At 39.2% G+C, this 26,950-nt stretch overlaps 1 protein-coding gene across 5 annotated transcripts in view; it reads right to left on the reverse strand.

The window, feature by feature from the left end:
- The window catches only part of USP25 (ubiquitin specific peptidase 25), a 158,862-nt gene extending 132,135 nt beyond the window's left edge, over positions 1-26,727 (reverse strand). For 3 of the 5 annotated variants that reach the window (XM_043893206.1, XM_043893204.1, XM_043893203.1), the window contains exons 1-2: positions 26,268-26,727; positions 3,088-3,165 (exon numbers count right to left, since the gene is read on the reverse strand). In XM_043893206.1, coding sequence (XP_043749141.1) covers positions 3,088-3,165; positions 26,268-26,312 — 123 coding nt within the window. In that variant the 5' untranslated portion in view covers positions 26,313-26,727. Of the gene's footprint in view, positions 1-3,087; positions 3,166-17,747; positions 17,788-26,267 lie in introns of those variants that run through there. The other 2 variants (XM_043893205.1, XM_043893207.1) reach the window with 2 other exon arrangements.
- Between the last annotated feature and the right edge of the window lie 223 nt (positions 26,728-26,950).

The following is a 26,950-nucleotide window of genomic DNA, read 5'->3' on the forward strand; positions in this document are numbered from 1 at the left end:
CAACACTAGCTCTATGACAGCTAACTGAAACCACATTATGAAATCCAGGTATTAATAATGAAGCTATCTTTGTATCAGAGGCCAGAACACATAATACTGTGGAAGCCTTCAGAAATTTAGTTTACAAAGTTTAACTGGAAGCCAGTGGAAGGTTTTGGACAGAAATGACATGGTATGACTTACATTTTAAAAGGATTACTGTGGGTGTAGGTGGGGAACAGACTATAGGAGAGAATCGGCATAAGCAGAGCCCAATATTATTTGCTATCATATTAAATGTGGGGAGGGATAAAAAGAGAAAGACCAGGATGATTCCACAATTTAATGTCTGAGCAACTGGAACAACTCACCCCAACTCCAATTCTAACAGCCTTTGAGGAGAGAAAACAGTAGGAGCGCACCATTAAATGGCAACCCACTCCAGTACTCTTGTCTGGAGAATCCATGGATGGAGGAACTTGGTGGGCTACAGTCCACAGGGTCGCAAAGAGTCGGACACGACTGAGCGACTTCACTTCACTTTATCTATCAAAACTGTTGTTAGACTCTTAAATGACTCATTCAAAATATGAGTTTAACATAGTCTATAGTTTGTAACAAATGAGACGTAAAACAATTTTAACAACGGCTACCATTTATTGAACACTGTCTAAGTGCCAGGAAATGTGCTAAATGCTTTCCATATACTCCCTCACATGATAATAATGATAAACTGAATGGAGCAGGGATCTATACAACTTGAAGGTCACCTACTTTGAACATACAAAGAGATTCTCAAAATAAAAGTGCTAAAATCAATCAATGACATTGTGGCTCCCAAAAGTAGACTCTGTGTCAGTATAATGCTGAGATAGTCAACTCATTATTAAACATTTTACAAATTTATACTGAGCAACAATTAAGATTTAAGACAATTTAAACAATTAAGGGGAATCGGGTGGAGAGGGAGGTGGGAGGGGGGATCGGGATGGGGAATACGTGTAAATCTATGGCTGATTCATATCAATGTATGACAAAACCCACTGAAAAAATAAATAAATAAATAAGGGGGGAAAAAAAAAGAAGTTAAAAAAATAAATAAATAAAAATAAAACAAATGGTCAATAAAGTGTTTGTATTTAAAAAAAAAAAAAAAAAGACACTGTTTTCTCCCCTAGATACTGGTAACTGAAACAAGTTTAAAAAAAAAAAACAACACCGTGGTCACATAAATTACCTGAAAGGAAATGTGGACACTACTTTAATTTTTTATGTTTATTTAATTAAACATATTCTACATGTTTCCTAAGTTTTAAAAAAAAATGTAACTGAATTCCCCAAGTTTGCCCTGACAAGGTAATGGGTCTAACCCCAGACTCAGTGATACAGAATGGGAAAGGCCATTTCTGAAAACAGACATGGAATGATTGTCATATTTAGCAGAATAAAGAACGGACTGGCAATCATCTAAATGTCATAATCATAAAAATTGAGGTACGACATTTTTCCTTCCTTTCCAGCTAGTTAAGAGCGGCTTCATAAACCACGCTTTAAAATGCTCCTAACGGTACTGGTTGATCATTTTCCTGATGGAGGAAAAAGCTGAAGCAAAGCTTCCAGTAAAAAGAAAGAAATTATGTGTGGTACTGGGAGCAGGCTGCTCGGTTTCTATTCCAAGCTCCTCCACATGTTAACTATGTGGTCTCCAGCAAGTCATTTTAACCTCTCTGTTTCCTTACCCTTTAAAAGGGAGATAAAAATAACACCTACTTCAAAGTTACTAGGAGGAGGAGTTAGCCACACAAAGTCCTTAGAATAGCACCTAGTACTGTAAGTGCTTAATAAGTGCTAGTTATCACCACTACAATGATGATGATTATGATTACAACCATGCAAAAGATAAATTATTTCTAGAAACAAATGAAGTACTTCTGGCTCCAAATCAAAAATAATATAATTAATGTTGTCTTTCAGAGCAACGTGCAAAGGACTGAAGCTGTGTGTGTGCCTACAGTAGCACAACTGCTGTACTGTCATGTGAGCCTTTAGCAGTGATCTATAAATACACTTCAAGTGAAGTTCTAGTTCTTGAACATTTTTCCTTCATTCGCTCTCTTTCAATCTGCATATCTGCGTGATCTGACTCATCTGGGTGCCTCTGTGTGGCAATGAGTATATTTCACAAGATACAACAAAAATCATGCCCTTTTTCTGTGCATAATTGAAGTTTGATGTTGAATGATCATAAATGTTGAATTAATTGAAGGTTAGCTGATTTATATTTCTCCTTCCTGGAACAGTAAATGGGAAGCTTCTGATACTGTATTAATTTTCTCCCAACTCCTCTTTCTCTTCTATGCCACTCTACCCCTCCAGCCCCAACTAAACACTAAAATGTCTCTTGAGTAAAACTGGCCATTAGTACTTGGGAGTCACATCACTCCATTTTGCACAAAAACTGTTTTATGTGGAGGGAGGTCTTCACTCCAAGGCATCATGGAACATCAGGGTGCTGAAAGCTAATGTGCTCAAAATTGCAGTATGTTATGTTAATTCAGTTCAGTTGCTCAGTCATGCCTGACTCTATGCGACTCCATGGACTGCAGCACACCAGGCTCCCCTATCCATCACCAACTCCTGGAGCTTACTCAAACTCATGTCCACTGAGTCAGTGATGCCATCCAACCACCTCACCCTCTGTTGTTCCCTTCTACTTCCGTCTTCAATCTTTCCCAGCATCAAGGTTTTTGCAAATGAGTCAGTTCTTTGCATCAGGTGGTCAAAGTATTGGAGTTTCAGCTTCAGCATCAGTCCTTCCAATGAATATTCAAGACTGATTTCTTTAGGATGGACTGGCTGGATCTCCTTGCAGTCCAAGAGATTCTCAAGAGTCTTCTCCAACACCACAGTTCAAAAGCATCAATTCTTCGGCGCTCAGCTTTCTTTATAGTCCAATGCTATGTTAAGTAAGGCCTTTAGTTTATAAAAGTTCTTCCCTGTATCTATGGTACTACCCACTGTATAACTAAAAAACTCAACTTTCCAATATGGTAGGCAGTGGAGATGAGGGTGTAACAGAAACTGTATCTTGTGAGACAGAGGCCATACCTTCAAGGCTTGCTGTAGAATCTGGGCATCATTAATCCCCGTTATTTCTCGTAGCTGATTCAGAAACGTCTGTTGGTGCTGGAAGAAGGGAAAAACCGAAAGCATTATACTCTGAAATCTGAAAATGTACAAAGACAAGAAAATAAATGACCTTTGAGGAAAAGAACAGAAAACACAAAATAGAGTAAAAAACAAAAAAATATAGAACTTGAGAAAGACTGAATAAATGTCATTATTTTAGGAAGAATGGTACGTGAGTCCTTATTCCATTTTCATGTTTCTAAAAGCTGATTCTTCACTGTCTGATATATGCCATCTAATAAGAGGAGTGATCTCTGTGACAGCTAAACCTAAGAAGAACTAAGGGAAACAGGTCTCCACTGGTGTACTTTAACTAGGGGATGAAACCCCAGAATGAAATTAAGGCAGCCCCATGAACCTCTCCCTGCCCCTAAAGTCAGCCAGCATCCAGGCATTTAGGATGTATGGAGAAAACATGCCTTTGGCAAGCAAGCAGCAGGTGGATATACTACATTGGGGGATGACTAAACCACCACACCCTATTCAAGGGGGGAAAACAACACCTCATTCTCCAACCTGTCATAAAAGATCCAAAATAAAGTTGACTACTTGCCCCCATTTGCTTTGTGTGTGTGTTAGTTGCTCAGTCGTATCCAGCTCTTTGTGACCCCGTAGACTATAGCCATCCCCTTTTCCAGGGAAACATCCCAACCCAGGTATCGAACCTGCATCTCTCAGATTTTTTTGCAGGCAGATTCTTTACTGTCTGAGTCACTTCGGCCCATTTGCTTTAGATGTGTTTACACTCTATTGGTCTACCATACTCTACTAAAGAGCAAAACAGGTAGGATAGGATTCTACTACCAAAACCTTTCCCTAAACTTCCCTAATTAAGAATATGGTCCTCCCTCTATCTCTACATTTCTTAATACAAGTTCCCCAAAACTGAAGACAGAACCATGAAATACAGAAAGCTCAATGGGTGATACGACATGGAAAGCAAGTCCCCACTAGAATAAAAGGATCTGTAAAATCTTGTCTTCCCACTAAACATTCTTACATGACATTTATTAAATGTCACTCTATACTTCCTCCTCTAGCATCCAGTCCAAGTTCTACATAAGATACAGGGCAAAGGACAAAGAGTGTCTGCTAAATGATTCCATTCTTTAACAAGCCCCATGTGCCTCATTCGCTGAGCAGAACAGTCATGTAATGTGGCCCTTCATGGTTGCAGAGAAGGTTGAGAAATGTATTTTTCAGTTAGACAAAAAGTTCCACTTCAATCTGTTGCTAAGGAAAAAGAAAAGAACGAAGAATGTACACTGAACAGCCACTGGCAGTATCTGCTATGACATCAACAAATTTTAATTTCCATAAAATCTTACTAAAAGTGGAGATAACTGAGACTAAAAATAAAATACATAATAAGGTATATGAACAAAGGTCATATAAACAAAATAGTTAAATAAAAGAACTGAACTGTTTAATTTAGAGTGCTGAAATATGAGAAAAGTAAAATTCTCTTTAGATATGTCAACGTTTCTACTTTTATTTAAAAATTATCAGTAGCAAGCAATGGAACCACAACTAACTTCCACAATACCCAACATTACAAATTAAAGATGTATACAAATTATACAGAAATTCTCTTTATCTAATTCAACATTTTATTTTAGTGAACATAAAATACTTGAAAGATTTTACAAGCTTATTTGTAACCACCCACACCAGCACTCCAAACCCTATCCTTTACACAGAATACAATTTTCCTCAACTGCAAATTATTCAATTGTGTATCAGGGAAAGATTTCTGAATACCCCAAATAAATTAATCACTTGTACAAATGATGCTGGCTATTATCTATAATGCAATTAGAATAGAAACAATGCAAATATCCTTCCACTAACGAAGAAGTTCTGAGTTGTAATGTGCAAGACAATGTCCTGATAAAATTACCAATGAAGAAGATTCCCAGGCCCCACACCCAGAGATTGTGACTACAGAAGCATCTGGATCTGCTAAGGGATCTTCATTTTTAATAAGCATCTCAAATGAGTTTGATACAGATGAGCCTAGAAGCACGGTTTAATTGAAACAAACAACTGTGTATTTTTAAACAGCAAATATATAATCTATATAGAAGTTAATCTTTACAAATCATATTAAGCCAAACTTAAATCATATTAAGCTAAGATTACAAAAACAGTGTGTATGTCTATGTTAACGAATACAAGGTAAGATGTAAAAAGAATGTAAAACCCAGAAAAGCTTACAAAGCCTGCATTAGGCTCCCAATTCTTCCCCCATCTCTGTATCCACACACTTTGCCACTTCTTACTTCCTCCCACTAGTTGTTGCTGTTCAGTGGCTAAGTCATGTCCAACTCTTTATGACCCCATGGACTGCAGCACGCCAGGCTCCTCTGTCCTCCAATATCTTCTGGAGTTTGCTGAAATTCATGTCCATTGAGTTGGTAATGATACCTAACCATCTCATCCTCTGCCACTCCCTTCTCCTTTTGCTTTCAATCTTTCCCAGCATCAGGGTCTTTTCCAATGAGTTGGCTGTTTGTATCAGATGGCCAAAACACTGAAGCTTCAAAAACGTATTTCCTTGCCGCACTGATGGCGGGCTCGGCCACGAGACAAGCTTTCATCAGCGGCACATTCGCAGACATGAAATCTGCTTGCACGGCTGGGCCTGTCCTCTTGAACGTGTGCACTTCATTAAGAACACCAGGGTAGCCCACTTGTCCCCAGGAGAATGAGCCGCATGAGAAGAGCCACCCCACCAACCGGTCTGAACAAGGTAATACTTGGGATGTCACTGACTGTTGGTGTGGTCTGTTACAGTGATAGGTGACTGCAAGTAAGTACAACAAGAATACTCATATAAGAGTATTTTATAGAGAAAAGCAAAATCTAAAATGTTATCATTTGGTGCACTTTGTCCATTTCTCACAATAACGTCAGCTAACTATCCTAACAAAATTATTCAGCTGCATGATGTCTAGCATGGTTCTCGATCTCATGAATTTTGACCGCAAGTGAAACAATGAAAAGGATTAGGGTGGGAAAGAAGGATGAGTGGAAAAAAGAAAAGGTAAATGAATTTTCTTAACTAAGTAAGAAATGGGAACAAGATCATTAGAGGTAAGCAATGAGAAAATTCTAAGTTTATGGAAGAGAAACCACCTCATCTGTCAAGTTTCCCTATTTGTTATTGGCATCTTCCAGCTGTGCTTTTTTCTATCTTTGAAAATTTGCACCTTCATTTCCTACAATCTTATGATTTTTGCTGCTATTATTTCTGTTGTGATTAAGAACCTGGTCTCATTTCAAAGTCTGCATCTTCTTATTTACCAAACTTCTGGTCCTTGAAACACCCTGATCCTTAACCAAAAATGCCCTGCCATGTGGTTCTCTCTTCTTTGACTAATGATTTTGGATCCAAGGTGGACCTAACAGACTATCATCTCCAGAATTCCTTTTCTGAGCTGAGGTCTTCTTTGTATAAATTTCTTATCTACTACAGTATAATTGCACTCATCCCACACACTAGTAAAGTAATTCTCCACGCCAGGCTTCACCAATACATGAACCGTGAACTTCCAGATGTTCAAGCTGATTTTAGAAAAGGCAGAGGAACCAGAGATCAAATTGCCAACATCTGCTGGATCATCGAAAAAGCAAGAGAGTTCCAGAAAAACATCTATTTCTGCTCTACTGACTATGACAAAGCCTTTGACTGTGTGGATTACAATAAACTGTGGAAAATTCTGAAAGAGATGGGAATACCAGACCACCTGACCTGCCTCTTGAGAAACCTGTACGCAGGTCAGGAAGCAACAGTCAGAACTGGACATGGACCAACAGACTGGTTCCAAATCGGAAAAGGAGTATGTCAAGGCTGTATATTGTCACCCTGCTTATTTAACTTATATGCAGAGTACATCATGAGAAATGCTGGGCTGGATGAAGCACAAGCTGGAACCAAGATTGCCGGGAGAAATATCAATAACCTCAGATATGCAGATGACACCATACTTACGGCGGAAAGCAAAGAAGAACTAAAGAGCCTCTTTATGAAAGTGAAAGAGAAGAGTGAAAAAGTTGGCTTAAAGCTCAACATTCGGAAAACTAAGATCACGGCATCTGGCCCCATCACTTCAAGGCAAATAGATGAGGAAACAGTGGAAACAGTGGCTGACCTTATTTTTTGGGGCTCCAAAATCACTGCAGATGGTGATTGTGCAGCCATGAACTTAAAAGACACTTACTCCTTGGAAGGAAAGTTATGACCAACCTAGACAGCATGTTAAAAAGCAGAGACATTACTTTGTCAACAAAGGTCCATCTAGTCAAGCCTATGGTTTTTCCAGTGGTCTTGTATGGATGTGAGAGTTGGACTATAAAGAAAGCTGAGCACAGAAGAATTGATGCTTTTGAACTGTGGTGTTGGAGAAGACTCTTGAGAGTCCCTTGGTTTGGACTGCAAGGAGATCCAACCAGTCCATCCTAAAAGAAATCAGTCCTGGGTGTTCATTGGAAGGACTGATGTTGAGGTTGAAACTCCAATACTTTGGCCACCTGATGTGAAGAGCTGACTCATCTGAAAAGACCCTGATGTTGGGAAAGATTGAGGGCAGGAGGAGAAGGGGACAACAGAGGATGAGATGGTTAGATGGCATCACCGACTCAATGGACATGAGTTTAGGCAAACTCCAGGAGTTGGTGGTGGACAGGGAGGCCTGGCGTGCTGCGGTTCGAGGGGTCGCAAAGAGTCAGACACAACTGGGTGACTGAACTGAACTGAATAGGATAAGGAGGAGGGTGTAACCTCCTGAATCTGCTAAATCTGAAGGGCAAGATACAATGTTCAAAGAGATTCGACGGTTTGCAAACACCACAAAAATCAGTACGTGAACAAGCCAAGACCATACAGGCCTTCAGATTTCTTCCTTGATGTTATTTTTACTAAGTGACGACATCCTTAAGTACCTATTACGTGTAAAATCCAGTACTGTGCACTTCAAGGAGAAGGCATCAGTAACTTCAATATAAAGTATGGATCAGAGTGTTTCACAGAGTTCTTTCCTTCCCCTGTTGATCCTATATAATACTGGGTCTGTTTTAAATCTATTTATGTTAAGACTACAGCATATTTAACATTGGTGTAACTTCTTGAAAATGCAAAAAAGGATCACTGACTTAAGGCAAAAAAAAGAATACAGACATTTATTATGCTCTTGCTGCATGCCAGACTGTTTTAAGTGCTTCTAGTATGTAATCTCAAATAATATATGTGCACATGCACACATGACAAATCCTCTAGAAAATCACTCTCATCTTATAATGAATAACATATTTAAGAGACTAACAAGAACAAATGCAGAAATGATTGTCTACTTTTTCAAATTCCATAGTCCATGTGTCTCCCACATTTTCTCCATGGTATCTGATTCTGGAGATTAAAAATGCAGTAAAAAGTAAATACTCAGCCCCAAAATCCTTTACTATGTTGACATAAAACACTTTGATAGTGGTGCAAGAAAACTGGAGCACTGATGACCACAGGCAGGAAAGCTTTCTGTGTTAAGAGGTGAGTGACTCATAAGTCAGTCTTTGGTTCCTTTGACTGAATTTCTAAATATAAATAAAACAGTTTAGTGCAAAAGGAAGAAGAGAAAGGTTTCCATCTTCAGGGGGAAAAATGGTAACTCTCTTAAGAACCTCTAAAAAAAAACTTTAAACATTTCTAAGAAAAAAAAAAAATTTTGATAAAAATTCCAAAGCATTCATCAACTTCAGAATCACATGACTTAAATTTCAGAATTAGCATTGCTAGGCACCAAATGGTAAACATTTTAAAGTTCACTGACAGATAATTTCAAGTACATAATATATCTTTCATGTAGCTTATTGTAAGACCCAAACCTGCCTCTAACCAGATATATAAGGAAAAAAAAAATCTTCATTTCATAAGTCTTGTATTTTATTTTTATCTGTAATCTCAAGGGGAACAACATGACAACCTTTCATTTCTCTTCATATACAATATTCTACGACCTCTCTGAGGAACTTACCTACAGTATGATGCTTCTTACAGCTTAAAGGACCCTTTACATGCCCCAGCTATTTCTAGCTTGACCTTACACTGGTTTCCCCTCTTGCGCTTCCTCTTCCAGTCAGGGTCTACACAATACTATTCTGCTTCCAAATTGAAAGGTCTGAGGATATTCAGTTGCTTTCCGTTAAGGTCAGAAGTTTCTCTGACACTGACCACAGACTGTAGTAATACACAATGGTTAATCATCAGACTCTACATGGAAGAGAACACAGGGCATCTATTTCCCTCGTCACTGTGTTCCTGGGAACTAAGTAGTACGGTGTGTGGCATGTGGTAGAAACACAACAAGTATGGACCAAATAAATGAAAACCAGTCTGCAGAGGTAAACCGGAGTAAGCCTCACAGGGCTTGAACTCGTCCACAGCAAAGAAGCACAAACTAATAAGTGGAGAAGGGAACAGAAGCACGCATAAATCACACCCAAATGCTCAGCAAACTTTCTACACTCTGCTACCTTGCACCAAGAAGTCCACAGAAGGCTCTATTGCCTAGTTCTGGTGATGTCCATCCTGCCTGAAGGGAAGTGTACAGGACAGTACTGCTGAAATTTCCAAATTCAAATAATCTACATATTAATCTAAAAAATAGTTGTGGTATCTTTATTTTCTACTACCATAGAATTAAGGTTCATCTCAATCTTTTTGGGTTAACAAAACTTCAGTATTAAAAGAATCACATACTTTTATGGATGTATAAATCTAAAAGTATGCTTTTTGTATTCTTCACTATTTACATTTAGCCTTAGAAATGCCAGAAATTCTGAATTTAAAGTCTTTTCCCACGTTTTTATAGAATCCAGATCTACAATCTTAAGCATTATGCAATCTTAAAAAAAAAAAATAAGGTGAAGAAATGAAATACTTTGCTCATCCTCAATAAATGTTTCCATCATTCCTCACTTCAGAGTTCACACCCCTACTGCAGCCCTTTAACCAGCCTAACATCTGCATGATGTCCATGCCCTGAAGAGAATCCTCCATCCTTATTAACCGGCAGACAGAAGATATGCAACAGAATTAGAAGCTAAACAGTTTCTCCCAAATATACTGTTTTGTGTGTGAGTGCTTAGTCACTAAGTCATGTCCAACTCTCCGTGACCCCACGTACTGTAGCCCACCAGGCTCCTCTGTCCATGGGATTCTCCAGGCGAGAATACTGAAGTGGATAGCCATTTCCTACTCCAGGGGATCTTCCTGACCCAGAGTGATAGCTAAGTTCACACAGAGTTAAATACATTTCTAGGCCAAACAATAATCTAATACCATGAAACATGGTTTCTATGGGAACATGCATTTAGAGTTACAAAAACCCAACTTGCAAAATCTTTTAGAACAGTGTGTTTTTATTAGAATGCCTATATTCTGGAAAATGTGGGTAAACAAACCCACATTTCATGAATCAAATTGTATCTGTGAACTGCGATCTCTACAGTTTAAATCAAGTGTATCTTTAACTTGTTTTTGATGCTAATGATTTGATAGATTCCTAATATATCTCTCCCTTGTCCAATTAAATCTTTGTGCATCTCTTGGTTTCTGTACTTAAAAATCTTTTTATTAATTTTCAGTCCAAAAATAAAATCCCTTATACTAATATAGCAAATTAGCATGCTCTAAGTAGAACTTTCAAACTAGAATACCACATAACTCCTAGCAGCTCTATGTGTCACAAACAATTCCTTAAAACAAATACAGTATTTGGTCATCCTAATTACAAATATAGTACATCCTATTGACTGAACTTCCCTGGTAGCTCAGATGGTAAAGAATCTGCCTGCAATGCAGGAGATGAGGGTTTGATCCCTGGGTCGGGAAGATCCCCTGGAGAAGGGAATGGCAACCCATTCCAGTATTCTTGACTGGAGAATCCCATGGACAGACCATGGGGTTGCAAAGAGTAGGACACGAATGAGCCATTAACACTTTCACTATTGACTATTAGAAACTGCATTATTCTAGATATACGGCTAGGTTTAATAAAGCATGTGCTCTATACCACTTTCTTTCCCGGACCAATAAGAGAGTCATTTACATAAGCGTCCAGGCTCCAGCACCTCAGCACACATGTCCTCAATCCACTAGGCTTCAATCATAGCTTCTTCAATAAGAAGTGAATCTCAGTCTCGGGGCTCGGTGAGACCACTCCCAAACGTATTTCTTCCTCTATTCTTTAGAGTTCTTTAAATGATAACTCAAATGATAACACTTTATCATTTGTTACTAGTCAATACTGCTTTGTATTAAACTTTCCCCGTTCATATTACTGTGTAGTTTCTATGTCCTAACTGGACTCTTACTCATACAATTAACTTCCTTAAAAGCACTTTTGGTATTCTCATAATATGTTAATGATACAATTCTGTATTTTTAAGACAGAAGTCTCAAAAACAATCAGGAAGAGGGAAATTAACCATATATGGCTAGTTTTTTCTTAGAACCACCACTTATTGAGCACTTACTAGAAATGTACAAGGCACTAGAGACTTCATTATGTAGGCATGATGCATGAAATCATTGGCTACTGGTGGCTGGACTCAATCTCGAGTCCCTCTTTCCTCCTTGGACAGGGGAGTGGGCTCTAACCATAGTGGTTCTTCTGAGGCACAGCCCCCATCCTGAAGCAACCTAGTCCCCCGAGAAGTTATCTCATTAGCATACAAAAGACAGCAAATTTCTGTGGCAAAAACCAAGGAAAAGACTAAATATTTATTTAATCTTTCACTGTTTCGTTTAGATTTAAAAAAAAAAAAAGCCTAAAAATATACAACAGACATTGCATTTAACTTATTCACAAAACAGAAGCAGACTCACAGACTTAAAGAATTGAATCCTAGGTTGCCAGGGGATAAGGATGAGAGGAAGGAGCAGCCGGAGAGCATTACACCACAGCCAGCCTGCTACCTGTAGGTACACCAAGGCACCAAATTGTTTTGTTTGTTCTGCTCATGGACTTCTCTTTGCTTCAAATGATACCATCCATCTCCCTACACATCTTCAACATCACCTTCTCTGTGAGGTCTTTCCTGTTCTTAGATCCTCTCCTTGGGCCTGTATATATCTTGTACATACTTCACTTAAAGAAAGAAGTAAAAGCATCAGTCGCTCAGTCATGTCTGACTCTTCAGGATCCCATGGACTGCAGCCCAACGGGCTTCTTTGTCCTTGGAATTCTCCAGGCAAGAAAACTGGATTGAGAGGCCATTCCCTTCTCCAGAGAATATTCTCAACCCAGGGACTGAACTCAGGGCTCCTGCACGGCAGTAAGACTCTTACTGCCTGAGCCACCAGCGAAGCTCCATATGCGTCACTTACCTTCTAACATAATGTATGCATGTCTGGCTCCCACCACCACCAAACTGTAAGCCATTTTACAGTGCATTATTTATACCTATCTGCTTAAAACAAAGAATAAATGAATGGATGGACGTGATCATAAGAGATAACTGGATATCTAAGCAGAAAAGTAAAAAGGCAATTGAAACCTTGAAACAAGAGTTTATGTGAGGGTGAAAAATTTAAATCATTTTGAAAATACAAATTTGGTAGTAATCAACATATACAAATGACAAATTACATAAACACTCAAAGCTTGCAAAGTAGAAGGCAGAAAACCAAAGACTAAACCTTGAAAACTCCTACAATTAAGTAAACACAGTCTATGGTATTAGCAACCAAACTTTAGTATGTTGTATAGCCCAAATGTAAATACTTTAAATATATGTACTGTAAATACACAGCAAAAGCTGACAAGCTTACAAAAACCTTGCCCATACCTAGGCCTACTTGCTAATGTCTTCTTACCCATCAATTCTCAACTTCCCTGTGTTTGTAGTACGTGTTTAAATACTAAGCATTTTTGGCAGCACACTCAAAAAGATCTGAAACCTTCACCACAACAAAATTCAACAACTCTTAAGGGAGATGGCAATAATTAGAATGCAATAATTCCTCCAGTACAACAATACTGTCCCATGGTGTCTGCAAAAGCAGTAATCACACTGTTCAGTAGTATCCCACCCTCCTGATTATCAAGGCACTAAGACGTGCTCATAGCAAAATACTGACAAGTTTCAATAAATAATATGTATTCGGCATTAACTTAGAAGTAAGGTATAACTGTAACAAGTGTATTCCGCTCTACACTAAATCACAAAACCTGTTCAGAGGAGATACTGGAATAAGTATAACACATTTACTGAAGTACAGAAAAATAAAGTTTTAAATTATGATCAAACCTGAGGGCACATCTCTGAAGATTTCTGACAACAAAAAGGCTGAGGACACTACTCTAAGACAAAGGCTATCAAATAAGTATTGAGGTTACAGATGGAATGTAGATGACAACAGCAATAAAATCTATTCTGTATGTTTAATAACCATATTTTGTAAGAATAATGCTGATACATATACATTATTTTCCTTGTTTGAGGCTACAAATGCCAAGTTAGCTTCTATAAAACACTACCATCTGTCAAATTAAGTTAACCTTGTTATTCTGATAGTTTTTTTAAAATTTTGGTTACATCTAAGTTATTAGTGAGCCACAATCTGTCAGACCTCTCCAACATGACCCATACATCATTCAAGATACCAAGGGAACATTTCATGCAAAGATGGGCTCAATAAAGGACAGAAATTGTATGGACCTAAGAGAAGCAGAAGATATTAAGAAGAGGTGGCAAGAATACACAGAAGAACTGTACAAAAAAGATCTTCATGACCCAGATAATCACGATGGCATGACCACTCACCTAGAGCCAGACTTCCTGGAATGTGAAATCAAGTGGGCCTTAGAAAGCGTCACTATGAACAAAGCTAGTGGAGGTGATGGAATTCCAGTTAAGCTATTTCAAATCCTGAAAGATGATGCTGTGAAAGTGCTGCACTCAATATGCCAGCAAATTTGGACAACTCAGCAGTGGCCACAGGACTGGAAAAGGTCAGTTTTCATTCCAATCCCAAAGAAAGGAAATGCCGAAGAATGTCAAACTACTGCACAATTGCACTCAGCTCACATGCTAGTAAAGTAATGCTCAAAATTCTCCAAGCCAGGCTTCAGCAGTACGTAAACTGTGAACTTCCAGATGTTCAAGCTGAGTTTAGAAAAGGCAGAGGAACCAGAGATCAAATTGCCAACATCTGCTGGATCATCGAAAAATCAAGAGAGTTCCAGAAAAACATCTATTTCTGCTTTATCGACTATGCCAAAGCCTTTGACTATGTGGATCACAATAAACTGTGGAAAATTCTTCAAGAGATGGGAATACCAGACCACCTGACCTGTCTCCTGAGAAACCTGTATGCAGGTCAGGAAGCAACAGTTAGAACTGGACATGGAAATATGTCCATGCCGGGACATGCCGGGAGATGCAGGTCAGGAAGCAACAGTTAGAACTGGACATGGAAATATGTCCATGCCGGGACATGCCGGGAGATGCAGGTCAGGAAGCAACAGTTAGAACTGGCCATGAAAATATGTCCATGCCGGGGGAAATATCAATAACCTCAGATATGCAGATGACACCATCCTTATGGCAGTAAGCGATGAAGAACAAAAGAGCCTCTTGATGAAAGGGAAAGAGGAGAGTGAAAAAGTTAGCTTAAACCTCAACATTCAGAAAACTAAGATCACGGCATCCGGTCCCATCACTTCATGGCAAATAGATAGGGAAACAGTGGAAACAGTGGCTGACTTTATCTTTGGGGGCTCCAAAATCACTGCAGGTGGTGACTGCAGTCATGAAATTAAAAGACGCTTACTCCTTGGAAGGAAAGTTATGACCAACCTAGACAGCATTATTAAAAAGCAGAGACATTACTTTGTCAACAAAGGTCCACCTAGTCAAAGCTATAGTTTTTCCAGTAGTCGTGTATGGATATGAGGGTTAGACTATAAAGAAAGCTGAGCACTGGATTTGATGCTTTTGAACTGTGGTGTTGGAGAAGACTCCTGAGAATCCCTTGGACTGCAAAGCGATCCAACCAGTCTATCCTAAAGAAATCAGTCCTGAATATTCATTGGAAGAACTGATGCTGAAGCTGAAACTCCCAATATTTTGGCCACCTGATGGGAAGAACTGATTCATTTGCAAAGACCCTGATACTAGGTAAGATTGAAGGCGGGAGGAAAAGGGGAAAACAGAGGATGAGATGGTTGGATGGCATCACTGACTTAATGGACATGAGTTTGAGTAAACTCCGGGAGTTGGTGATGGACAGGGAGGCCTGGCGTGCTGCAGCAGTCCATGGAGTCGCAAAGAATTGGGCACAGCTGAGTGACTGAACTGAACTGAATTACATATGAGATTAAATCAAAATGGACTCCTATTCATGGAAGAACAACATAAAGGGAGCAAGAAAAATGCTGAAAATGGAAAAAGAATCTGCAAAATATGTAAATTGAGGGAAAAAGTAGTATCTAAACTATAAAGAATTCCTTCAAATCAAAAAGGAAGAAATAAAACAACTCCATCTCCCACCACCCAAACAACCAGAAACAAATGTGAATTCCACAGGAAAAAAAACAATGGTTCATAAACATATAAAAAGATAATCAATTAACCTATCAACACTAGAATGGTTAATGGTTCATAACTATAAATGTACCACCAAATATGCTCATATGCTGCCTTCTCTACCCCACTGCAGCCTAATACGCTCAGATGCACTGGTGCCCTCCCTGTGAAGCCACTAGCAGGAATGGAAATAATCAGTTGTATTAGTTCTGCAGTTTTATTACCAACTTGAAATCCCAGCCCAATGGGGAATAAGTCTGGAATTCAGTACTTAGAATCTGTATGGAGCAATGAGAACAGAGTTCATAACCCCAGGAGGCCTGCGCAGAAAGCTCCTTCTTCCCTCCCAAACTGGTCATTTTAGACCTGAGGCAGTGGACTGAGGCCAATTTCCTTTCAACACTCTTCCTTGGCCCTGTCTTGACCCAAAGCCTTTCTTTAAAGCCTTCCGGGAAGACTTCAGGGGTCCTCTTTCTGAAGTGCCAAGACCAGCTCAGAGGCCTCCGTGGAGGATACAAAAAGACACATACCGCAGCCCAAGCTTGTTTCTGTAGCTCCATCTCAAAGAAAGGTGACATTTGATTCTGCATGCACTCTGGTTCAAATGATGATGCATAAACTTGTGTATGTGCAAGTGTACGGTTGGTTCTCACAATAGTACAAGCACAGCGTCAGATCCTGGCCACTAATGGTCCTTCATTCCTGGTCCCTCTCTCCGTACTCCTCTCCCACATCCTTCCTCTCTACCTAGGATCTAGCTCTCAGCTCCACAGTCAATCCTGCCTTCAAAGCTAGTGCCACTCAGCCCAAAAGACCCACTTCCAAGCTGGACAACACCAACAAAAACCCGATAAATAAGAAGTTTCTAGTTCAAGACAAGCTACTCTTCTGTCTTGTTCCCACATGGACCAAAAACCATAAGAAACATCTTTCTCTGCTTAATTGTTTACCTGTCCACAGTTCATCCCACCCCATCACTGGTACCCCAAATTCTCTCCAAACTTCCAAGCCAACTACAATGTGAAAGTATTTCTGTACCCTATGGAACAAAATAGACAGCATATTATTATTTTGTGTGCAATTAATTAATAAAGAGATTAATTTGGTGTTAGTTTGAGGCATGAAGAAGAAAAGGCTTTTCATTCGTTAGCAGGGAGCCTTTTTATGAGGCATTACTAGAAAAAATATAAAATGAAGGAAAAATTGTGCAACTTCACTTTGTTTTGTAAGCATACAGTAGTAAAGTCACTCAGTTGTGTCCAACTCTTTGTAACCCCAAGGACTGTAGCCTACCAGGCTTCTCCCATGGGATTTTCCAGGCAATAGTACCGGAGTGGGTTGCCATTTCCTTCTCCAGAGGATCTTCCCCACCCAGGGATCAAACCCGGGTCTCCCGCATTCTAGGCAGACACTTTACCATCTGAGCCACCAGGCCCCTAAATGTTTTTACCTCTGGGGACATCTTTAACTTTTTTGCCATATTCAGACTTCGAAAAATAAGTAGCTTTTGTTATTGCTGATCCTGTGAGAATGTAAACCTGAATAATATATGAGAAACAATACTTAAAAATCATCCAAAAAATAGCCAATAAGCACATAAAAAGGTGTTCAAAACCACAACTGGGAAATATATACTGACACCACAATGAAGTACCACTACTTACTAAAATTGCTAACATATAAAAGTTGATAACACTGTTACAAAGATATAGACAACTGAAACTCTCATACATTCCTGATGGGAAGGTACAATCACTCTGAATAACCATGTAGCAATACCTTACAACAGTTATGTACATGCCCAAGAAAGTACCATTCTTCCCTGGTGGCCAGTGCAGGGGACTTGGGTTTGATCCCTGGTTTGGAAAGAGTCCACATGCCGCAGAGCAACTAAGCCTGTGCGCCACAACTACTGAGCCGTCGTGCCGCAAGCACTGAATCCTATATGCCTAGAAGCCCGTGCTCCACAACCAAGAGGAGCCCCAACTTACAGCCACAGCTAGAGGAAGCTCAAGAACAGCAACGAAGACCCTGCGCAACCAAAAAGAAACAAAACTTTAATCTAAAAAAAGAAGTAGTAGTATATCAGGTACCAAAGTAAGAACTGTCCTTTTAAAATTAGCAATAAAATAGAAACATCCACCATTATCACTTCTAAACATTTATCAGACGTCTTACCTAATACAAGAAAAAATGAATTATGAGCATAAAAATCGTAAATAAAAATAAAACTGTCATGATTTATTTACACGATCTTTATATAAAAAAAATCCAAAAACATGTCTGAAAAAAAATCAGAAATTTTTAGCCAAGTGGCTAGATATAAAATCAATCTATGAATGTCAGTTGCATTCATACACACCAGTAACAAATAACAAACATTTTAAAGCACTTTATAATATTGTTATTGGAAAGTATCAACTATATAGGGCAAATAATGTACATGAATTCTACTGCGAAAATCATAAACCAAGTAAAAAATATTAAAGATTTAAGGTGGCTTAGTGGTAAAGAATCCACCTGCAATGCAGGTGACGCAAGTTTAACCCCTGGATCAGGAAGATCCCCTGGAGAAGTAAATAGCAACCCATTCCAGTACTCTCGCCCCGGGGAAATCTCATGGACAAAGGAGCCTGGCGGGTTACAGCCCATGGGGTCGCAAAAGAGTTGGACATGACTTGGCAACTAAACGACAAAAATAGTAAAGTAGAGCTTAAAAAAAAAAAAAAAGTACGTCCTGTTCATGGATAGAAAGACTCAACATCATAAAAGATGTTAATAGTTCCAAATTGGTCTGCAGAGTCAATAAAATTGCTTAAAAAAAACAACAACAAAAAACTCAAACAGGGTTTTTCAGAGAACTTGGTAAAATTATTCTAAACTTTCTAAGGAAGATAAAGGACCAAAGCACATTGAAAGAAGAACAGCAAACTTATTTTTTCAGTACAGAGATTATTATGAAGTCTTAACAATGAAGACAGGATGGTATTCACAAAATGAACCATGGAACAAAACAGCAAAGGGGGAAAATGAAAGAGCATTTTCCACAAAACTTTTACATATGACAAAGATGGTATGTCAGTTCAGTGGGCGAGAGCATTAACTTTTCAATAAGGTAAGATTAACAACAAAAAAATCATACACAGAATGAAAATTAAATTGGATCCCTAACACATCAGGCACAAAAATTAAGTGCAGATAGTATAAGGTCCAGATATTGTAAACACAACTTTTAAAACTCTTATTATTATACACCTAAATTTCATTTATATAGCAAGGTGAAAAAAGTTTCCAAAGTTAAAACAACTAAAATTTAAAAATATGTGCCTTTGGAATCAGAGAGGCAATAAAAAGGAAATCAAAGAGGGAATGAACACAGGATTCAAGCTGATTACAATCGCAAATGAAAATAGAGGGATGGGGTGAGGGGACTACATGGATAGATATAGGTTACTTTCAAAGTTCTCACTTTTGCCTTAAACAGTGGGTTCAATGTGTGCTTCTCATCAAAGATTAATACGCTATTTCATAAATAAATGAAAACATGGGCGCTGATAGCTGATCATGATCCAACGTTTATGATTAATTCCATGATGTGTACTTCAGAATCAACTAGAATATAATTAAAACAAACCTGACAAAAAGTATCTGACCACTTATGAAGGAAGCAAATACAGAACTGGCATACAAAAATAATAATTTTAGACAGAGCAAGAAGTTATTCTAGCACATAGAGCAAAGGAATAGAAAAAAATATAAAATGAAATCTGAAGCAAGAGAGAGAGATGAATGGTATCTAATATTCAAATAATGTAGTTTCAGAGCAGGAAGAAAAATGGAATAGAGTAACAGTAGTAACTTTTAAATATATATCTTTTTCCTGAGAAGAACACTATAGTTTTCAGATCAAAAATTTTTGTCAGGATGGTTAAAAATACACACACACACACACACACAATTTCTGAATTCTAAAACCAAAGAGGAAATCTTATAATCTCTTATATAGAGAGTCGTACAAGACTAAGAACACACACACAGAAAGTTAAATTATCTACCAAAAAAAAAGTCAAACAGCATTAAACTACACAGAAAAGCATAGCTAAAATTAAACATCTAAATACATATATTAAAAAAATTTACTAGCTACTAATATGTAACACAATTAAGTAAAATAACATTTTTGACGTAGAGTACATTGTAAAAATTTTAAAAATCATTTAAAATTACCATTCCATATTATTCCAATAAACTCAAGAAAGATGTAAGAAAAAATATGCTAAGCAGTCTTATTGGGAGCACAGGGAAGGAGAGAAAACTATTAATTATTACACAAAAACATGTTAAATATATTTGTTTGAAATTTAAAGAGAAGAAAAAGCTCTTTAAATAAATGAAAATCAGATGGCAATAAAAAAGATTAAACATGTTATCACTATATATATGATGAAATCTTACTAAACGACCAGCAAAATCACAAATTTAGATTAGATCCATTAGAAATACAAAGATAATTTGATGAAATTATATTAAAAGTAGAGACATCAATCTTGCTCAGAAGATATAAAGATAAAACCATGAAATTCAAATCACACTCTAAGTGTTCATGTGATATATGCAGAACTCTATAACTCAAAAAATACATATTCTTTTCACATGATCATTAAAAACCTCATGTGCTTAGTCATAAGAAATTCTTAATAAATTTCTAAAACTGTTACAAATCATATTCTCTAAATAGAATGTTTCAAAACTAAAAACCAACAACTTTTTAAGTTCAACAAAAAAAGTAAAACAAAAAATATTTTTAAATAATGAAAGAAAAACATTTTGAGATACTAGCCAAAATTTGGAAAGCATAACTAAAACGTGCTTTAAATAAAGCAGTCAGCCTAATGAGAGTCACAGTCATCAAAACTTCAAACAAGTACTTAGGTTGAAAGAGCAAACAGTTAAATGCTCCAAATTTTGACTGATTTAACTTAATGCTACACTAAACAATTCCAAAAGCGTAGGAAAAAACAAAAAAAGCTTTCTAATCTTTGTATGAGCTAATCTTAGTAGCCCATACACATATAAAAACAAACCTTGTAACAAATCTCATTTAAAAATGAAGAATCTGATTTTTAGATTAAAATTTAGTGATGAATTCTGAGGCACCAGGACTAATCGCGAGCCAGAAAGCAATACAGATGAATGATTAATGGCAGAAGCCCCCGAGTCTCAGAGTTTAAAGCCCACCCTCAACATACACTAACAATGAAATGTTGCTTTAGTTCTCTAATACTTTTTCCTCAACCAGGACATGAAAGTAAAAAAAGTGTCTACCTAAAAAAGTGCTTGGGAAGATGAAGTTGAAAAGAAGTTATAAAATTCTTTGCACCCTTTCTTAACATAGTAGGTAGTAAATATGTTACGTGTTATCCATTACAATTGTGCTTATAAAATATTACCATCAGTTGTTGCCAAAAAAAGAAAAAAAGATATTTGATAAACAGTCAACATCTAAACCTGATTTCAAAGCATTTAAAAAACTTGTAACTACAAGGACATTTCATATTACAATGAAACAATACATTACAGACCCTACTATTGATCCTAGTAGTATTCTGTAATCTTAGCTAAAATAATAAGATATGAAAAAAGAGGTGCCAAAATTGACAAAGAGGAGGTCAGAATGATAATTATTTGCAAATGATATGGGCTGCGTACAAAGAATATTGAAGACTATCAGAATATTAGAACTAATGAAAATTCATTAAGACAATGGGATACAACCTTAGTATAGAAGTCAAAACTAGGTAAGAAAGGAAAGGAGTAAAAGGGGAATAAGCAGCTGGAGCCTGCTGTCTCAGTAAACCAAGTCTTATGCTAATAACAAGATAACCAACCATTTAATACTAAAGAATGTCCATTTTATATAATGTTTACAGTGATTTATATACGGTTAACTATCTCTTTAAATGCTGTATTATATTTTTGTAACTTCCAGTTCAGTTGCTCAGTTGTGTCCAACTCTTTCCAACCCCATGGACTGCAGCATGCCAGGCCTCCCTGTCCATCACCAACTCCCAGAGTCTACGCAAACTCATGTCCATTGAGTCAGTGATGCCATCCAACAATCTCATCCTCTGCCGTCCCCTTCTCCTCTCGCCTTCAGTCTTTCCCAGCATCAGGTTCTTTCCAAATGAGTCAACTCTTCGCATCAGGTGGCCAAAGTATTGGAGTTTTAGCTTCAACATCAGTCCTTCCACTGAACATTCTATAACTTTAGACAATTCCTAAATTAGAAATACATTATTGTAACTAAGAAATTTACCCAGAATTCAGCTTGTATTATTTTTCAAGTTTTAACTCTTAATTTGGTTAGTCTGTGACTTCCTTCCCACCTAACCCCCAATATAATTAAATGAAAGCTGACTGTTGATCCATAAGATTCCTTCTGCCTCTATCCTCTTCTTTCTCTTTTTTATCCTCCCTGTCTGGAATAAACACATGCTTAGCTCCACTAAACACTCAGATCTAAAAAAGTTGCTCATATTTAATCATCTATCTTCAAGGCTTTAAAAGTAGATTCAGAGGCATTTAATGACTTGCCCGAGGTCATGGAAAGGGATTGAGATCAACCCACATCCTAGCCTTTCACTACACTGCCAATATTCTAACAGATGTCCACAATTTCAAGCGTTCATTGTTTCTGCATGTGCGCTAAGTCACTTCAGTCGTGTCCGACTCTGTGTGACCCTACGAACTGTATGTAGCCCGCCATGCTTCTTTGTCCATGGGATTCTACAGGCAAGAATACTGGAGTGGGTTGCCATGCCCTCCTCCAGGGGATCTTCCCGACCCAGGGATGGAACCCACATCTCTGATGTTGCCTAAATTGGCAGGCAGGTTCTTTACCATTAGTGCCACCGACGAAGCTCTTAACTGTTTCTCATCATATTAAATTGTGAGATTCAGTTAAGGAACTAAAATAACCCCTGCAGTTTGCATTCCTTTTAGAAAGCACTCACTCACTATTTCATTCATCAAATATTTACTGAAGCCTACTATGTGCAACCAGTCCATCCTAAAGGAGATCAGTCCTGAATATTCATTGGAAGGACTGATGTTGAAGCTGAAACTCCAATACTTTGGCCACCTGATGCAAAGAACTGACTCATTGGAAAAGACCCTGATGCTGGGAAAGATTGAAGGCAGAAGGAGAAGGGAATGACAGAGGATGAGATGGTTGGATGGCATCACTGATTCGACGGACATGAGTTTGAGCAAGCTCTGGGAGTTGGTGATGAACAGGGAAGCCTGGCGTGCTGCAGTCCATGGGGTTGCAAAGAGTCAGACAAGACTAAGCAACTAAACTGAACTTATGTGCAAGGAGCTGTTTTAAGCCCTAGGATGAAACAAAATAGGCCAAAAAAAAAATTTTTTTTTTTTATTCAACTCAGGAGAATACAGTTAATGTAAATAGAATCCAGCTCACAGCTCTTCAAATTAATCTAGTCTCTGGGAAAATGCCTTTTATTGCTGTCCTAAAGAATTCTCTTTTGGGACCTGAATCAATGAACCAAATTTCTGAGATGAGAATCCTACACTTCAGGTAAATATCAAGCAGAAAGGCCAAATATACACATTCAAGACCAAAATTATGACAGGACTTAACCTTAGCTAATCTGCTGCCAACTCCAATTCACCTGTATCATCTTAAACCTCAGAAAAACAGCTCTTTGCAGTTTCACTTAATCTCACAATCCCCTGCCAGAGCCAAACTTGAGCAATCAAGCAAAGAACACATCAGAAGAAAAGACACCCCTTGCCTTATGGTACATTGTGACAAGCTACTCTAGGTAAACAGAAGACCTGTGAGTTTTGTGCTACTTAAAAAGAAAAAAAAAAAAAAGACCTGAGTGTTGTGCTACTTTTTTTTTTTTAATTATAATCATACATCCTTTGGGAAGAAAAAAAAAAACAATCTCACAAAATAGGAAACTGTTCCAACAACCAGACTATAGCTCTTCACATGAAGCTAGTATTATACATGAGCATACAACACTTTTTTAAAGAGCAGAAAATAGGCTAAAATTTCGGTTATGCAATATGCACTAGACACTTCTCATTTTACTAATAATTCAGTTTCCATTTTAAAAACAAAGAGTTTCACTTTTGTTTCTTCTAAAGTAGTTCACTTCCTAGTTACTCTTGAAGTCTACTTCCTAGTTACTAGCTTAGTGGATTTTAATGTCAGTTCATACGAAGTAGATGGTTTAAAGTATTTGAATCTGTATGAATATTTTAAAATAGTACTAATATGAGTAACAAAGTAACAGCATATTAATATGGCAAGCAAACACATTAAATGTTTCTTGAATACATAAAGACCATGATAGAAGTATAAAAATAAATCCAACTGTATTGCTCTAAAAAATGTCCACAATCTCAACGAGATGATATGACACATACTAAAAACTGTCAAAATGATAGTATTTTAGACTAACAACTACTCCCTTTGCGTAAGGAGGGGACTCATTAAACTAGGAAACTGGACTTGATGGCTAAGATCACTTTTAGTAATTTGATTCTTGACTCAAATTTATGCATAAACCTCTGAAATGGGCAGATCTGCATTATCTAAGTACATCAGTCAAAAATCAATTTAAAAAACTCACAGATTTTTTGCCATTGTTTAAATCTGACATGTGAAAAATATGAGCTACATTTCCCACTTTGAGAAAAAAAAAGAAAGGCTGTAATACTCAACACTGAAGAGAACTATAAACCCAAGCCTACTAAATATTGCTCAGTATACTATGGCCACAAGATCCTCCTCTAAGTATTAACACTTTGTCACATACTGATCATCAAAAACTAAAGTTCAAGGTATTCAAAACAGAATGGAGGGGATTGGGAGATAAACTGTTCTAAACTCCCATTATTAAAACTAGGATTATTTCACTGTAAATAAACTGCAGTCTGCAACGTCTTCTAAATTAACCCAGTCACTCTTGTTTAGCTGCTAAGTGGTGTCCTGCTCTTTGCCACCCCATGGCCCCATGCCACCCCAGAAACCCCCTCAGGCTCCTCTGTCCATGAGATTTCCCAGGCAAAGATACTGAAGTGGGTTGCCATTTCCTTCTCCAAGGGATCTTTCCAACCTAGGGATCGAACCAGAGTCTTCTGCATTGCAGACAGATTCTTTACCACCAAGCCACCTGGGACGCCCAAATTAACCAATAACTATTAACTAACACACAAGAGTTTCAAGACAACTTCCCCAAGGTGCCTAAAATAACAATGTAGAATGCTCGATTTCCAAAATTCTTGAGCATCTTCAGTTACTTCAAGTACTACCATAAAATTCTAAAAATATCTCAAAGCAAAAACTTAGCATGCTGTGAGTATACACAGCCCATTTTATGACAGTAGGCCTTATTCTAAAATCAAGCACAGGTACGATATAATGATGCCAAAAAACTACTGATATCAACACCACAGGGTGGGGCATTCACACTACTCTCCCAGAAAAATCGAACAGTTCTAGCAGCTTTTCACAGTAAACCCTGGTCACCACCATAATTCCAAGACGAGGGAAGTAATGTTTCCCTTTTGCCCAAAATGTTTTTCACACCAATAACCCCCTCCCCAAAAATTAAGCCATAGCAAACGACTCTCCAGGATATGGTGCAATTCGTGATAGTGCACTTGAGATTCTGAAAGCAAAATCGAGGGGGGAAAAGTACCATCTCTCACTTAAGTATACTTAATGGAAAAGATTTGAAGCTTCACAAACCAAGTTTTTTTCTTTTTTTTCTTTTTCTTTTTTTTAAGGGAGCAACCTTTTTAATGTGTGACCGAGGCAGGAGTAAACGGTGAGGATGGAACAAGGTCAAACTTAGGGGACAAAATATACCTGAAATAAGCATGGCCAGAAAGGTCTCCTTCTTAAGAGACAGTTTCTATATTAAAAAAAAAAGAAAAGAAAAAAAAAAAAAAGAACAAAAAGAAAGAAAAAGGAACCAACCAAATCCCCTACTTTTACATTGAGTCCACCTGGTTCCTGTACCTGCCCCGCCAGACAAGCAACTCCATTCCGGTGGAGACTCTTTTGCAAAATAGCAGACCTGGAAGGCTCCTGCCTTGGAAAGAAAACTGGGTTCACAAGGGATGACAACCGGCTACTCCTTTTTCTTAAAAAATTAAAAAGGACGAGGAAGATAAAGTTTAATTAGGAAGTCATATAGAGGAGTGTAGGAATGTGAGGTCGCGCTCAACAAATACCCGGCACCGCCGGTTACAGGAAAACAATTGGCAAGAAGGAAGTGGACTGAAACCCGCTAACTACACCCCGCTTTCCACACGCAGCCCGGAACTGGGCGCGATGCCCCCAAAGCGGGCAGGGGCGGGGGACGGCGGCGCGGGGAAAGCTGGGGCCGCGGAGGCCCGGGCGGCGGGGAGGTCCCGGCCGCTGCGGGGGAGGGCGGCACCTCGGGCGGAGGAGCGGGGCCGGGTCTCCTCACCTTCTGCGCCGCGCTCTGCTGCAGCACGTTCTGCTCCACGGTCATGGCCCCCGCCGCGCCGGCGTCCGGCTCCCCGAGCCTCCGCTGGCCCTGACTGCCACGCTCCGCCGAGCTCCAGGGAGCGGCGCGGACGGCCGGCGAGGACAGCGCCCCCGCCAGCCAGGCGCGAAGGCGACGGTGGCCGGCGTGCGCGGGCACCTCGGGCTGGCGGCGAGGCGCGGACACCGAGGGCCACGGCGGCGGCCCCACGACTCCGCGCGGCCCGCCTCAGCGCGGCCCGGCGGCCGCGGCCCGGGCCATGAGCGGGCGGTGGACGCTGGGGGGCGGGAGGGCGCTAGCAAGCCCGGACGCGTCACGCGCGCGCGCGCGCTCCTCCGCTGGCGGCTCGCGGGCCACTGCGGGGAAGGGAAAGGGGACAGAGGGAGCGGCCGGCCAGAATGGCGTTGTCCTCCTCCCACCGCAACTCCTCCTCCCCTCCCCTCCCCTCCCCTCCCCTCCCGTCCCTCAACCGCCGTCACCGCCCCCTCCTGGCGGCTCCTCCCCCGCCAAGCCCCGCCCTCCGGCCGCCCTAACCCTACATTGTGACCCCGCGGGGCGGCGGGGCGGGAGGCGGGGCCGCTCCGGAGCCCCGCCCCCCGTCCCGGAGTCCCAGCTGGTGGGGCGAGCTAGCGCCACGCGGGCCC

Source organism: Cervus elaphus, chromosome 31 (genome assembly GCF_910594005.1).
Source record: "Cervus elaphus chromosome 31, mCerEla1.1, whole genome shotgun sequence".
Taxonomy (NCBI): domain Eukaryota; kingdom Metazoa; phylum Chordata; class Mammalia; order Artiodactyla; family Cervidae; genus Cervus; species Cervus elaphus.